Source organism: Lipotes vexillifer, unplaced genomic scaffold, assembly GCF_000442215.2.
Source record: "Lipotes vexillifer unplaced genomic scaffold, Lipotes_vexillifer_v1.1 scaffold694, whole genome shotgun sequence".
Taxonomy (NCBI): Eukaryota; Metazoa; Chordata; class Mammalia; order Artiodactyla; family Lipotidae; genus Lipotes; species Lipotes vexillifer.
In genome coordinates, this window is record NW_006775690.1 from 90,447 (window position 1) to 106,074 (window position 15,628).

The 15,628-nt window shown below is 36.3% G+C and overlaps 1 protein-coding gene across 3 annotated transcripts in view; it reads left to right on the top strand.

The window, feature by feature from the left end:
• The window catches only part of PPP1R12A (protein phosphatase 1 regulatory subunit 12A), a 92,142-nt gene that overhangs the window by 60,521 nt on the left and 15,993 nt on the right, over positions 1-15,628 (top strand). For all 3 annotated transcript variants that reach the window (XM_007450154.1, XM_007450155.1, XM_007450156.1), the window contains 6 exons: positions 281-481; positions 724-892; positions 3,456-3,577; positions 7,895-7,960; positions 13,258-13,274; positions 14,518-14,653. In XM_007450154.1, the coding sequence (XP_007450216.1) occupies positions 281-481; positions 724-892; positions 3,456-3,577; positions 7,895-7,960; positions 13,258-13,274; positions 14,518-14,653 (711 nt within the window). The remainder of the gene's footprint in view (positions 1-280; positions 482-723; positions 893-3,455; positions 3,578-7,894; positions 7,961-13,257; positions 13,275-14,517; positions 14,654-15,628) is intronic.

Here is a 15,628-nt window from a genome sequence, read left to right on the forward strand (position 1 = left end):
ATATGGTCAGTTCCTGTGCTATTCTGTTAATTTCTTGAATACAGAGACAATTTCTTGCACATATTTTATTTCTTTCCCAGTACCTATTATTGTGCTTGCTCATGATGATTCTTCATAGAATGAATGTGACTAGAAATTCTGTTTCAATTTGAAAACCAATTCCAAACATGCATATTTGACTTTTAATACATTCATATTTAATATATCTACTTATAAAATATTACTTTGAAATGAGCCTCATTGCCTCTCATAATTAAATTTATCTTTTTTTTGCGTGCAGGGGGTGACATTGACTGATCTTCAGGAAGCTGAGAAAACGATAGGAAGGAGTCGTTCTACCCGAACCAGAGAACAAGAAAATGAAGAAAAAGAAAAAGAGGAAAAAGAAAAGCAGGATAAAGAGAAGCAAGAAGAAAAGAAGGAGTCAGAAACCTCTAGAGAAGATGAATATAAACAAAAGTACTCCAGAACATATGATGAGGTAATAGTATACCAACAACACCGCTAGGTCAGGTGGCACGGATAGTTCTTGTGATTCTCAAAATGCAAGAGATTTATATACTAACAAACCATATACAAAATATTCATAAGGATTTTAACTGGAAATCTAAATTATTTTGACATGATTAGAACATTACTTTTCCTTTGAAATTAATTTAAGTGTCTTATATGTTTTTATCTATGTTTATATTTCAAATGGTTGTTAATTTTAATGTTTCACAGACTTATCAACGCTACAGACCAGTATCAACTTCAAGTTCAACCACTCCATCCTCTTCACTTTCTACCATGAGCAGTTCACTCTATGCTTCAAGTCAACTAAACAGGCCAAATAGTCTTGTAGGTATAACTTCTGCTTACTCCAGAGGATTAACAAAGGAAAATGAAAGAGGTAAGAAGACCAAATTTTGAAAACACTTTGTTTCCTTCAGATTAATTCTTTGAGTTGGTTTTTCGTAACTAATAGTTTAACAGAAGAGAAACAACATCCTAAACTGGGACTCATTCTACCTAACCAGAAAGAACATGATGGTTGAGAATGAGAAAAGTAGAAAATAAAAACAGAAAATAATGTGGTCTGGCATTGATACGTATATCTTTATTGCCTTCAAAAATCTTTATGTCCATCAACATAGAAAAGTTAGTATAGAAAAACTGGTGGGTGATTATTTCTAGGAGCAGTTTATTGATTATTTCTAGGAGCAGTTTATTAATGTTTCAAGTCATTTCTTGCATATTATGTAGATATCTTAACTGTTTTCTGTGAAATTGTTTTAAACAAAAATCATTTAACATATGTAATGTCTTTGCCAAAAAAACCTATTTTTATGCGTATTTCTTTAGAAATAGATTTCTTTTTCAGCTGTATATTGGCATATTGATGCTATTAACATTTCCTATTATTTCATATAAGCTTCCTATATAAACACTAATTAACTCCTCCTTTAAATAAGAGATGGCTACTAAATAAAATTATTCCTAATTGTAGGTATTTAATATTTTAAAAGCAAAATCTCGGGCTTCCATGGTGGCACAGTGGTTAAGAATCCGCCTGCCAATGCAGGGAACACGGGTTCGGGCTCTAGTCTGGGAAGATCCCACATGCCAGCAAGCAACAAAGCCCGTGCACCACAACTACTGAGCCTGCGCTCTAGAGCCCGTGATCCACAACTACTGAAGCCCATGCACTTAGAGCCCGTGCTCTGCAACAAGAGAAGCCACCTCAATGAGAAACTTGCACACTGCAACGAAGAGTAGCCCCTGCTCACCGCAACTAGAGAAAAGCCCGCACGCTGCAACAAAGACCCAACGCAGCCAAAATTAAAATAAATAAAATAAATAAATTAAAATTGTTTTTAAAAAAAGCAAAATCTTCATAGTATTAGTCATGATAATATCAGTAATCATGTAGGAATAAACTTCAGAAAATTAAATTTTTTTCAACTTCCAGCTGGCTTTTCTTTTGTTGGTCATTGAGATATTTCAGTTCTTTAAACCACTAAGTGTGAGGCCCATCTAATGTTTGTAAAAATTTTGAGCAAACATTTAAAATTAGGGGTATCTGCATAAAAGTTCAGATTTCTGTCTTCTATTGAAAAATAGGAAGATATGGCAACACTGGCTCTGAATTCTCACAGGTCAACAATTGATTAGAGCCAAGTAGTAGCAGCCCCACCCCTACCCCTTTGGAGTAGTGCCCTCCTGGCCCATTTTACCTCTTTATGTAACCTGGATGGCCACTCTCTATGTTGGAGTTTGTGACCTTTGCTGTAAACCAATTCTAAAAGCAACTTTAAAACCCCTCTTAATACTATAAATTTGGGGTTTCTTTTGCTTCTTTTTCTTCACAGCAAGGAGACAATGACACAAGGAGCCTTTTAAAAATCATTTTTAACGTTACTTTGTTCCATATATGTCTTTTTTTTTTTTTTTTTTTACAATCTACTTTTTGTTTTTGGCTGAGTTGGGTCCTCATTGCTGCGCAAGGGCTCTCCAGTTGCAGTGAGCAGGGGCCACTCCTTGTTGCGGTGTGTGGGCCTTTCATTGCGGCGGCTTCTCCTGTTGTGGAGCACGGGCCCTAGGCATGCAGGCTTCAGTAGTTGTGGCTCGCGGGCTCTAGAGCGCAGGCTCAGTAGTTGTGGCACACAGGCTTAGCCACTCCACGGCATGTGGGATCCTCGACCAGGGATCGAACCTGTGTCCCCAGCATTGGCAGGCAGACTCCCAACCACTGCGCCACCAGGGAAGCCCTGTCTACTTTTTACAGCATATTCAAAGGCCCTAATATTCTTCTAGTATGTAAGTCTAAAGCTATTTTAACTATCCCAGGAAGGGAACAAATTTGAAGACTAACATTTGTTTACATTGATTTGTTTTTAATAAAAGATAATTTTTTCCCCAGCAACAAAAAAAAAGGTTTGCTCTTAGATACTAATAGAAAATTCAATGACTACTATATTCATTCTGCTGCTGAAGGAGGACTGGGAACGGTAGAAGCAGAAACTAATAAATTTGTATGATGCCCACTAGCTGTTCCATCATTATGCACTGTTTGGTTATAATAACTATCTTGAAGTGTTAATGTTAGGTATAATAACTATCTTCCTGTCAGATGTTAATAACTGGGACCCCATTCTCTTCATAGGATTCAATTATTTTCTGTTCAGCAAATAGTAAGTGTGTCTTTTTAGCAAAATTTTTGTTTTAGGCACTAGAAAAATGAAGTAATTAAAATCAGTTCTTATCTTGATTCTCAAAAACGTATCTAATGAGAGATACAGATACATGTTTAAGCCATGTGTTATAGGAGCACTGGCAGGGGCAAAATTTATTTCTGATTAGAGAATTTTAGAAGGCTTCACAAAGGAGGTTGACTTAGAATTATTTTCACATTTACACTGCAAAATACTATCAAGATACATGGCTGCCATATGAATAATTTTAATCCTTAACAGAGGGAGAAAAGAGAGAAGAAGAAAAAGAGGGAGAAGATAAATCACAACCTAAATCAATCAGAGAACGACGGCGACCAAGAGAGAAAAGAAGATCTACAGGAGTTTCATTCTGGACACAAGATGTGAGAACCTATTAAAATATAACTACTTGATAGTATGCTTAATCTTTCCAAGAATGTACGCTAATGATTTCTTATATGCCTCAGATTATATATTCTTTAGATCATCACTATGTGTTTGAGCTGACTTATTTAAATCAGAAGAGTTCTTCTTTATAAGAATAAACAACTACTTAGATTTCTGGTATTAAAAGCAAGAATACTGTCCCAATATTGGAATAAAAATAATAATGGCTGCAGCTCAGTGTACAAATGTTGATTATCATATAATGGCTAAACTGCTCATTTATCTTAGCGGTTCTTGAAAGAAAGATGCTTTACATTTAATCCTATTTTCATGAATATGATTATGATATACACAACAATTATTTCCATCTCAAGTGATGCTGGATAGATGCAGTGCTTTACTTATCAAATTATAACAATCCTATAAATTTAATTTTTTTTTCTTGATCCCTGATTGTATGCCTGACATTGATATTCATATGCAAGAGAAAGAAGAGCTATGGGGTTACGTGGTTAAAGTGAAATTTATACTGTTTCAATACAACATACACCTACAGGAAGGCAAAAATAATTTGGTTTTGGGAGGATTGTTTTTTTAGCCAGTTGATTTTTTTTTTTCATTAAAAAATTTTTTTAATACAGAAAAGTTCAAACATAAAAAAGTATATGGCCCCACCCCAGGTATTTATTGTTTAAGCTAAATCCCCACCACTTTCCCAACTCCTGTATTATTTTGAAGAAAATCTTAGTAATATCATTTTATATGTAAAAACTTCAGTCTGTATTTTTTTTTTTTTTTAATTTCGCGGTATGCGGGCCTCTCACTGCTGTGGCCTCTCCTGCTACGGAGCAACAGGCTCCGGACGCGCAGGCTCAGCGGCCATGGCTCACGGGCACAGCCGCTCCGCGGCATGTGGGATCCTCCTGGACCGGGGCATGAACCCGGGTCCCCTGCATCGGCAGGTGGACTCCCAACCACTGCGCCACCAGGGAAGCCCTCAGTCTATATTTTTAAGAAATAAGGACACCTTTTTAAAAAATATTAAAATTTTATTTTTAAAAAATAATAAAAGTAACCACTATACGTTATCATATAATAAGTGATCACAATACCATGATCATGTTTTTTTTTGTTTTGTTTTTTTTTTTCCTTGCGTTATGCGGGCCTCTCACTGTCGTGGCCTCTCCCCTTTGCGGAGCACAGGCTCCGGACGCGCAGGCTCAGTGGCCATGGCTCACGGGCCCAGCCGCTCCGCGGCATGTGGGATCTTCCCGAAACGGGGCACGAACCCGCGTCTCCTGCATCGGCAGGCGGACTCTCAAGCACTGCGCCACCAGGGAAGCCCGATCATGTTTATTTTTAAATAAATTGACAATAAATCTTTAATATTGAATATTCAGTCAGTTTTAATGTCCTGTTGACTCGTATTGCCATAAATAGTTTGTTGTAATTTTATTTTATTTTTTAAATAGTTATTTTATTTATTTATTTATTTATTTTGGTTTTTTTTAAATCTACAATTCCTGAATCTTTCTGGGCATATGGCTAGAATTTATTTGCTCTGTTGCAAGACCCTCCTCAGTAGGCATTTAGTATTAGATTTCTCAGTTTTGCCATAGACTGTTTTATTTTTGGCTGCGTTGGGTTGCTGCGCGTGGGCTTTCTCTAACTGTGGTGAGCGGGGGCTACTCTTTGTTGCGGTGCTCGGCCTTCTCATTGCAGTGGCTTCTCTTGTTGTGGAGCACAGGCTCTAGGAACACAGGCTTCAGTAGTTGCGGGGTGTGGGCTCAGTAGTTGTGGCTCGCGGGCTCTAGAGTGCAGGGTCAGTAGTTGTGGTGCACAGGCTTAGTTGCTCCACGGCATATGGGATCTTCCCAGACCAGGGCTCGAACCTGTGTCCCCTGCATTGGCAGGCAGATTCTCACTGCGCCACCAGGGAAGTCCTAAATAGTTATTTATTTATTTATTTTGGCATCGCCGGGTCTTAGTTGCAGCATGTGGGGTCTTTTAGTTGCGGCATGAGGACTCTTAGTTGCGGCATGTGAACTCTCAGTTGCGGCATGCGTGCGGGATGTAGTTCCCCGACCAGGGATCAAGCCCGGGCCCCCTGCATTGGGAGCACAGTCTTACCCACTGGACCACCAGGGAAGTCCCTGTTCTAATTTTATACTTTGCTAATTTGAGTAGGAACCAAATAAGGACCATACATTATGATTAGTTATTTCTTTAAAGTCTCTTGTAATCAGTTATGTCCTCCATCTCTTTTTTTCTTACAGTTATTTTTGAATGAACTGGGTTATATCCCTGAACTGTAGTTTAACACAGTCATGTAGCTTTTTATGTTTCCTATAAATTGGTAGTTTGAGGTAGAGAAATGATCAGATTTTGGTTCAGTATTCTCTTGGCAGGGTGTTTTGTCCTCTGTCAGGAAGTACATACATGATGGCTGGTTGATTCTCACTGATTACCCAGTAACATTTTAATAAGAGTAACATAAAACCTCACAGTCTTAGCACCTTAACATAGTAACTCTTACTACTTAAAAATTATCTTTTTAGTAACTTATATGTATTAGGGGTTTAACAGGCAAAGCTTTATTATATAGTATTTATTTTTCCCCAATTTTATTTATACCAGCTCTCCCTTCAAAAATCTACTTTCTGGAGTCATACACTTAACCAGCATTATAAGAATTCTTCCTGAGATCCATATAGGCAATACTCATCTTTTAAATTTGAGCTTGCATTGAATTGTGTTCTAATCAATCATCAGCACAAGTCTCCTTCCCTTTTCATGGCCTCATGATTGAACCTATATCAGAAAATATACAAAAAGAACCAAGGGCTCTGTCAAAGATAAGGTAGTGTTTTTACTCTGTTATATTATTAGGTTTCCTTTTTTTTTTTTTCTTAGTTACTACTTTCAGGACCTCTGAGCCTCCCCACTTTTATTTTTCTTTTTAAATAAATTTATTTATTTATTTATTTTTGGCTGCGGTGGGTCTTCGTTGCTGCACTCCGGCTTTCTCTAGTTGCGGCAAGTGGGGGCTACTCTTTGTTGCGGTGCACGGGCTTCTCATTGCGGTGGCTTCTCTTGTTGTGGAGCACAGGCTCTAGGCATGCAGGCTGAGTAGTCGTGGCTCACAGGCTCTAGAGCACAGGCTCAGTAGTTGTGGCGCATGGGCTTAGTTGCTCCACAGCATGTGGGATCTTCCTGGACCAGGGATCAAACTCGTGTCCCCTGCATTGGCAGGTGGATTCTTAACCACTGTGCCACCAGGGAAGTCCCCCTCCCCACTTTTTAAATTTCCAGTTCCTGTGTTCTTCCATGAAACAGTAACGCATAAAGACAATTAGTTCATGTTGCGGAATTAATACATTTATATTAATAAGTAATACAGGCATTAGGAGCATTGATTTCTCCTGTTCACTTAGTAACTTCACATATCATTTTTGCTAGGTACCACATGATTGTTTGTACAAAGATCCTCTATAATCCTTAGGGCAATTCTATAAGGTTTTAATCCCCACTTGTGGAGGAGATAACTGTGGCTCAAAAATTTTTTTTAATAAATTTACACTAAGTCACAGAGCTGAAAATCGCTGTACCAGTGTGAAATAGGATGATTTAGTTTTAAAGCCTGTGGTATTTTTATAGTGAGCCTGAGCCAGATATGTTTGATTGCAAATTTCCCTTTTCTTTCAATCCTTTATGGTTTGTTGAGATGTTCAGGCCTTCTAGTAGAATATTCCTGTTGTCTGGGAGTCTACGTTTTTAGCCTACTGAGACCTTAGTTTTCTATTTGGTGTGCTGTAAATTCCCCAAAAATTTCTAGATAGCTGAACTACCTAAATATAATAGGACCGTTGTATAAATCTTGCCAAGCTTATAGAATAGAGTTTTTCTTACTTAATGAGTTTCCTATTTTTGCTCCCTCATTATAGTTGAGCCAGCTACATAGTATCTATATTGACTATTAAAGTACATGCAGTAACATTACAATATAAAATTGAGTATCATCTTTTTCATGCTAAGCCTCCAGCTTCCTCATCCCCATTATGTGTTTCCTAAATCAGAATGTTAGGTAGATGGTCTTTCTTCACCGTATATGCTAACCTACTTATATTGTACCATGCAGACAAAATAGGTTTCCTCTAAATAAGGCAAAAAAAGTCACACTTAAAAAACAGTTTTCCTTTTGATCCATTTCCTGTTAGGTTTTTCTCAAGGGTCATTTTAAATTACAAAAACCCTAATGTATTTAAATATTAACCATTTGAAATTTATCTTTACTTTTCTAAAATCTATTTTAGAGTGATGAAAATGAACAAGAGCAACAATCAGATACAGAAGAGGGATCCAATAAGAAAGAAACTCAGGTAAATAACATTATTTTTTGTATTTAGAAGTATTCGTATATTTTAAGGGTTACTTTTTACTTGTGTTTATATTTATTCATGTCAGGCACACTGTACCTGTCTGCTGGGGTTAGATAGACCATCAGTGGTTTTCTGGAATCAGGCGTGGAGGGACTGGAAAGGGGCACAAAGAGTATTTTAGAGACATTGGGAATGTTCTAGATCTTGATTGTAGAGGTATTTTTTTTGGATATACACAACTGTCAAAACTCATCAAACTGTGTTCTCTAAGTGTATGTAGTTTATTGTATGTAAATTAACCTTCAAAGTTGAAAAGAAATATGTAAATTAACCTTCAAAGTTGAAAAGAAAAAACAAAGAAGAGAATACAGTTTTCCACTGCTGTCCAAAAGTAGAGTGTTCCATAATCTTCAGTAAGCCACATAAAGTGAAGAGGGAATTACCTTAGGACACATCTTGCTACCGGATGCAAGAGATAAATTGAGATAAATCGCGGTGCTCAAAGACACAGTCCAAAGCTGTGGCAGCTTAAACTGAGTGTAGTTCCCAGGGAAGGAGCTTGGCGGTGCCTCTTTTGCTGCTGAGGGTGTGCTGCCTCTATAATGGCTCGCTGTAAAACATGTTGAGTACTGTTTGCACTTTTTGCTTTTTTTTGGAAAAGCAAAGTGGTGTAAACAAACTTTTGAAAAGCAGGGGCTACCTGTAATAACCTTTGACCAAAGAAAAGTATCTAAAGAATATCCAGAAGTAGTGCATACCTTACCAGATCCAGATTTTAGTTTTGTAAATGGCAAAGTTTTATTCTGGAGAAGATAATAGGTCATTTTAACTTGCTTTACATTTGTTTAGAAATGTAGTGTCTCTAAAGGATTTTACATTCATTATCGCAGCTGATCTTCCCCAATAATCTTCAGGAAAAGCTCCCCCACCTCGCCCCCTCAGTATTGATGAAGAAACTAAGGCGAGTTTGAATGACAAGGTTGCATAGCTAGCAAATGATGAAAGTTTCTTCCTACTAGTTTCTTTGACCCTCTGTTCCCTATTTGGCTGTGCACAAAGCTGACATACTTAGAAGAGCTGTATTCACATAAGGGTAGATCTGTACAACATAAGTTAGTCTTAATCTTTTAAACTCAGCACTGTCTAGCCTGAAATCGTATTCTGATCATATTTTCTTCATTTTGACTTGGCGTTCCTACATAAAGCTGTTAAAATGACTTTCAATCGCAGGGATCTACAATAATGTGAAGTGCCCAGAAGTTGGTTCTCTGTGCTAGGTGACTCTGGACATTACTCTTAGGGCTTATTTTGACCCAAAAGTTACTTTTATTTTACCTTTAGATAGCCAGACAGATTGAGGAATTAATTACTAACAAGGGTAAATTATTTGCAAGACAAAAGTTTTGTCATTTTTAAACCCTTTGCCTATCAGTTGTCAGCACTCCCCCATTTCACCTATGTCTCTTCTTTATTATATTCTGTAAACTTGTCCATCATCTTCCTTGCCCATTGGTACACTATGAACTCCCATCTTTCAAGGAAAAACAATGGACAGGTAAACAAAAGCAAAGGAATTAGTAAACCATCTCCAGCTGACCCTTCTCATTGCCATATCCCCCAGATCCCCTATCCCAGCAGGCTGGGATAGGAGGGGAAAGATTTTCTGGCTTACAAAGTTTTCTGGCTTACAAATTTTGAAGCATATTGATATATGTTGTATTTAAGTTTTACTGTTAAAATTATACATGAGATACATTAAGGTTGAGTAGAATATTGTTTCTATGAAGAAAATTTTTCTTAGTTCCAAACAATTTAAATAGTCTTTGTTCATTTTAAAAATAGAGGATTGTTTCGATCTTACTTTGTGCTAGCATTTTTTTCAGTTACAAGTAACGCAAAACCCAGCTTAAACTGGATTAAACAAAGAGAATTTATTATCAGTTATATTACACAACCCTCTATGTCAGACAAGGCCTACCACTGATATATTGCAGCCATTTTGCTGCTAATGTGGGCTACATACCATCTCATCTAAACTTAATGACTGCTGTACCATGAGGAAAAGGAAGAGTGGAGGTTAAGACACTAACCCATAGTGTCTTTACAATAGACTAGAAAAGTGCTTCCACTAAATAAGTGTTGCTCTCTTATGAAAATTTGTAGCATCAGCCCTTTTTTTTTCTGTGAAAAAGTATGAGCAATACAATTCTTCGGTGCATTTTATCATTACCTCAGAAGTGTGTTTGATAACAAAACACAAAAAACACAAAAAAAACACAAAAAACACACACACACACACACAAAAGTAAATAAGCTGGACTTCACTTCCCTGGTGGTGCAGTGGTTAGGAATCCACCTGCCAATTCAGGGGATATGGGTTTGATCCCTGTTCCAGGAAGATCCCACAGGCCGTGGAGCAACTAAGCCCATGTGCCACAGCTACTGAGCCTGTGCCCTAGAGCCCGTGAGCCACAACTGCTGAAGCCTGTGTGCCTAGAGCCCATGCTCCACAACAAGAGAAGCCACTGCAGTGAGAAGCCCGCGCACCGCAGTGAAGAGTAGCCCCCACTTGCCGCAACTAGGGGAAGCCTGTGCGCAGCAATGAAAACCCAATGCAGCCATAAATAAATAAATAAATATTTTAAAAGTAAATAAGCTTAGCCCTCTTTTGTAACACTTAAAAGATATTTGTACTATTTTTTTTTTTTGCGGTACATGGGCCTCTCACTGTTGTGGCCTCTCCCGTTGCGGAGCACAGGCTCCAGACGCGCAGGCTCAGCGGCCATGGCTCACGGGCCCAGCTGCTCCGCGGCATGTGGGATCCTCCCGGACCGGGGCACAAACCCGTGTCCCCTGCATCGGCAGGCGGACTCTCAATCACTGTGCCACCAGGGAAGCCCTATTTGTACTATTTAAAAGACAGTAAAATAGAGGCAGAATCCATGAAATTTATAAATGTTACAAAAGAAGAAATATAAATGACCAACAAGCTTAAAGTACATTTACTCTCATTAATAATCAAAGATATAACAATTAATACAAAAGTGAAATTGGCAATGGTTAATAATGCTTAGGTTTGGCATGATTAGTATTGAAATAGGCATTTTCATATAAGATTTTGGGATTATAATTAATATGTTTTCTTGGGAAATCAGTTTAGCAGTACAAATCTGAAGGCTTGAGAAAAAGTTCATGCCTTTTAACTTAGCAATTCCACTTTGAGAAATGTATTCCCAATGAAATGACTTAAGTTTGGAAAGAAAAGTCTAAAGTGTTAACAGCAGCATGGCTCTTGAAGCAAAATATTGAAAACATCCTAATTGTCTATTAGTTGGGAATATATCAAAATGTATTTGCATGGATAGATATTTTATGTGTTCACAAAGATATGTATACAGAAAAGATTAACAGTGGTTATCTAGGGCGTTTGAGAGATGGGGAATTATAGAGGAACTTTTTATACTGTGGTATTTTATATGAGCTTATGGTACTGTAATCAGAAAAACTTAAAGGGCATTTTTACTTTGGAAAAATAATTTTAAAACACATGGAACCACAAGGACATTATGCTAAGTGAAATAAGCAGGTCACAAGAAACACATACTGTATGATTCCACTTAAATGAGGTACCTAGAGTATTCAAACTCATGGGTAACAGAAAGTAGAATTGTGGTTGCCGGGAGCTAGGGGTAGGAGGATATGGGGATTTGTTTAATGAGTATAAAATCACAGTTTTGCAAGATGAAAAATATTCTAGAGAGCTGTTGCACAACAGTGTGAATATCGTCAGTGCTACTGAACTATACTCTTAAAAGTGGCTTACATGGTATGTTTTGTTTTATGTGCTTTTTACTACAATTTTTAAAATATAAAACATAACCAATACTAGCACCATGCTTTTTAAAGGCAAAGAAATAGAATTTGAGTGATTTCTGTGACTACTTGGAGTTTTTATTTATTCTTAAATTTTAAATCAGTGAACTAGAGTGCAGACTGTGAGGTGAGATGTGATGTTTTCATTTGATATGTATACATTTTATTTCATGTGTGGCTAGTTTCCTGAATTTGGATAAATAATATCTTTTGTTTGTTTCTGCTCTTTTTTAAAATTGAGATATAATTGACATATAACATTATATTAGTTGCACATGTACAAAGTTGTTATTTCATATTTGTGTATTGTGAAATGATTAGCACAATAAGTCCAGTTAACATCATCACCACATATAAGTACAAATTTTTTTTCTTGTGATAAGAACTTTCAAAATCTGCTCTTTTAGCAGCTTATGAATTTGAATGATATCGTGAAAATTGAAATTAAACTTCAAAATTGTTCATTATTATAAAACTAAAGAATAAATCAATAAAGTAAAGCATTGCATCAAAATATAGGAAGCAGGTAAGAAATTGGTTTTGCAAAGAAAACTTAAATAGACTTAGGAAGACATTTTTAGTTTGAATGAGACTTCAGACAGTCCCAAAGGAAACCAGTAATTTCACAGTGCATTCAAGGGTAAGTATAAATATCAAAATTCAGAAATTTAACAAACCGTTTCTGAATAGTTATTTTATAGAAAATTATAGATTGAGTGTTTCAGTAAAAAGAGAAAGAGCTAAAGATGACCACCCAAAAAAAATTCTTTGACTTCAATAAGACTATTTTATCCTATTAATCATTTCACCATTTAGATAAGAAGAGTTTTGGAACTTCAGTATAGCATACCACTTGCTTAAGAAAATTAATTATAATTTCCTGTCTCCTAATTGCTAAACTTTGAAGGAACGTATAGCTGGATTTCCAGAAAATAAATTTTAAGCAAAATATGTATATACTGTCATACATAAAATACTTTAGGCATTTATTTGTTTGTCTCTGATGGCCTCAAAAACAAAAATGAGAAAGATAATTGCTTTGAGATGTCCCATAATAAACTTGCATTTCTTAATATAAATGTCACTTTTTCCTGCTAAGCGGGTTGTAAGTAATGGATATGTCTTAGTCTCTCTTTTTTTTCCTTCTAATTAAAAAAATAATGTATGGTGCCATTTTGTAGAAATTCACAAAATATGACTATAAATTGGCAAATGTAATCGTATAGTATTAGACAAGTAGAAATATACAGTGACTGTTCTAGAATTTCTTTGTAAGAACAACTACATTAAAGTATATATAATAAATAGGTGTTAGTTTAATAGTATGAAAATAGTATTGATGTTAAATTTTCTTGATTAATCAATAAGTTACTTTAATGAAAGCATAAAAATTTAGTTATGCTTATGTTTTTCTCTCTTTATAGACGGATTCCATTTCTAGGTATGTTTTACTTTTTTTTTTTCTTTTACTGACCTTTTTCTCATTTTTATCCTTTCTAAAAATATGTTGCTAGATATTTATAAATATTTTAAGTTGGTAGAATTATTTTAATAATAAAAAAATCTGTAGATATTTAGATGACCTGATAAGTGTTAATAGCTTTCTTTATCAATGGCTTTACTTCTTGTTCAATAGTTATAGTAAGTCACTAAGAAAGATTTTTTCTCAGATCTTTGCAACAGTGATAACTTTCTTAGTTTTCCTAACCTCCTAAGTTACATCAACACTGACCATCTCATTATTCACATCAGAGACTGATGAAACCCACCAGAAATTTATTTTACTAGGTATTCAGAATCTTCTCTCTTATCCCTGCTTCAGATAAAAGAAAAGCAATGAAGACACTTTTTAAAAGTGTCATCTAGCTCAAATTGTTCATCTTTTCAGAGAACCTCCACAATATCCTTGAATCTAATTTTTGTTCCTCTTGCCCATAATTGTTAACCAAAGCTTTGTAAAAACTAAGAACAAATTTTTATATACTGATGATTCTATTGAATTGAAGTGTAGAGGCAGTAGCATTTATCAGAAAAAGTAACGCAAATTCAGAACTAGATAATAAGAGGATCCTTATTTTCAAATGAGATATGTTCTTGTTTAGGACAAACTGTTCTGTTGTCCCTCGGTATCCCTGAGGGGTTGGTCCCAGGATCCGCCCCCGCCCCACCGGCTTCCGCAGCGGATACCAAAATTCACAGGCACTCAAGTCCCTTATATAAAATGGCATAGTACTGTCTATCACTTCGGATAGACTCTAGTTAGTTCATCATCTAAAATGTTACTAATTTTAAAATACAATTGTATGCCACTTAAAAAAAGGAAAAGTGCTACCAGTTAAACTATAATACCCATCAATTGTAAGCCTTGTTCTGATTTTAGAGATGTTAAAATGTGGGGGAAAAAAATGTACAGTTTAAAATTGTTGAAATAATTTATCATGATGTAAAACCAGTTTTGACTTTCAAATATAGAGATTTTGAACTTCCCTTCTCAGTTAAGGGAAATTAGTGTTAAAAATAACTTCCCATTTATTTATTATATATCATGAAAGTTAATTAGATAACCGATGAAGGAGAATATTACCTACTATTTTGGAATATCTAGTTTATTATACTAGGATGCATGTTAATGTAAGTTGTGAATGCCTATAATAAAGATTTTGACTCAAACTCATCTTTTGAAGATATGAAATCAGTTCTACATCAGCTAGTGATCGGTATGATTCCTTGCTGGGTCGCTCTGGATCATACAGTTACTCAGAAGAAAGAAAACCTTACAGTAGCAGGCTAGAAAAGGATGATTCAACTGACTTTAAAAAGGTACTGGGTTACTTATTTATATTTAATTAAAAATAATCTTTTTGTTGAGATTTTTATGTTTGGATACTACTCCTGGAAACTCATAATTAAATCAGTTTATTGAAATAACTTACTTAAATTTTCAGTTTTTGGTAATTAATGGTAAGTAGAATTTAAAAAGCTATTTGTTTAGAGGAAAACATAGGCAGAACACTATGACATAAATCACAGCAAGATCCTTTTTGACCCACCTCCTAGAGAAATGGAAATAAACACAAAAATAAACAAATGGGACGCTTTTGCACAGCAAAGGAAACCATAAACAAGACCAAAAGACAACCCTCAGAATGGGAGAAAACATTTGCAAATGAAGCAACTGACAAAGGATTAATCTCCAAACTTTACAAGCAGCTCATGCAGCTCAATAACAAAAAAACAAACAACCCAATCCAAAAATGGGCAGAAGACCTAAATAGACATTTCTTCAAAGAAGGTATACAGACTGGAAACAAACACATGAAAGAATGCTCAACGTCATTAATCATTAGAGAAATGCAAATCAAAACTACAATGAGATATCATCTCACACTGGTCAGAATGGCCATCATCAAAAAATCTCGAAACAATAAATGCTGGAGAGGGTGTGGAGAAAAGGGAACCCTCTTGCACTGCTGGTGGGAATGTAAATTGTTCCAGCCACTGTGGAGAACAGTATGGAGTTTCCTTAAAAAACTACAAATAGAACTACCATATGACCCAGCAGTCCCACTACTAGGCATATACCCTGAGAAAACCATAATTCAAAAAGAGTCATGGGGCTTCCCTGGTGGCGCCGTTGTTGAGAGTCCACCTGCCGATGCAGGGGACACGGGTTCGTGCCCTGGTCTGGGAAGATCCCACGTGCCGTGGAGCGGCTGGGCCCATGAGCCATGGCCGCTGAGCCTGTGCTCCACAACGGGAGAGGCCACAACAGTGAGAGGCCCGCGTACCGCAAAA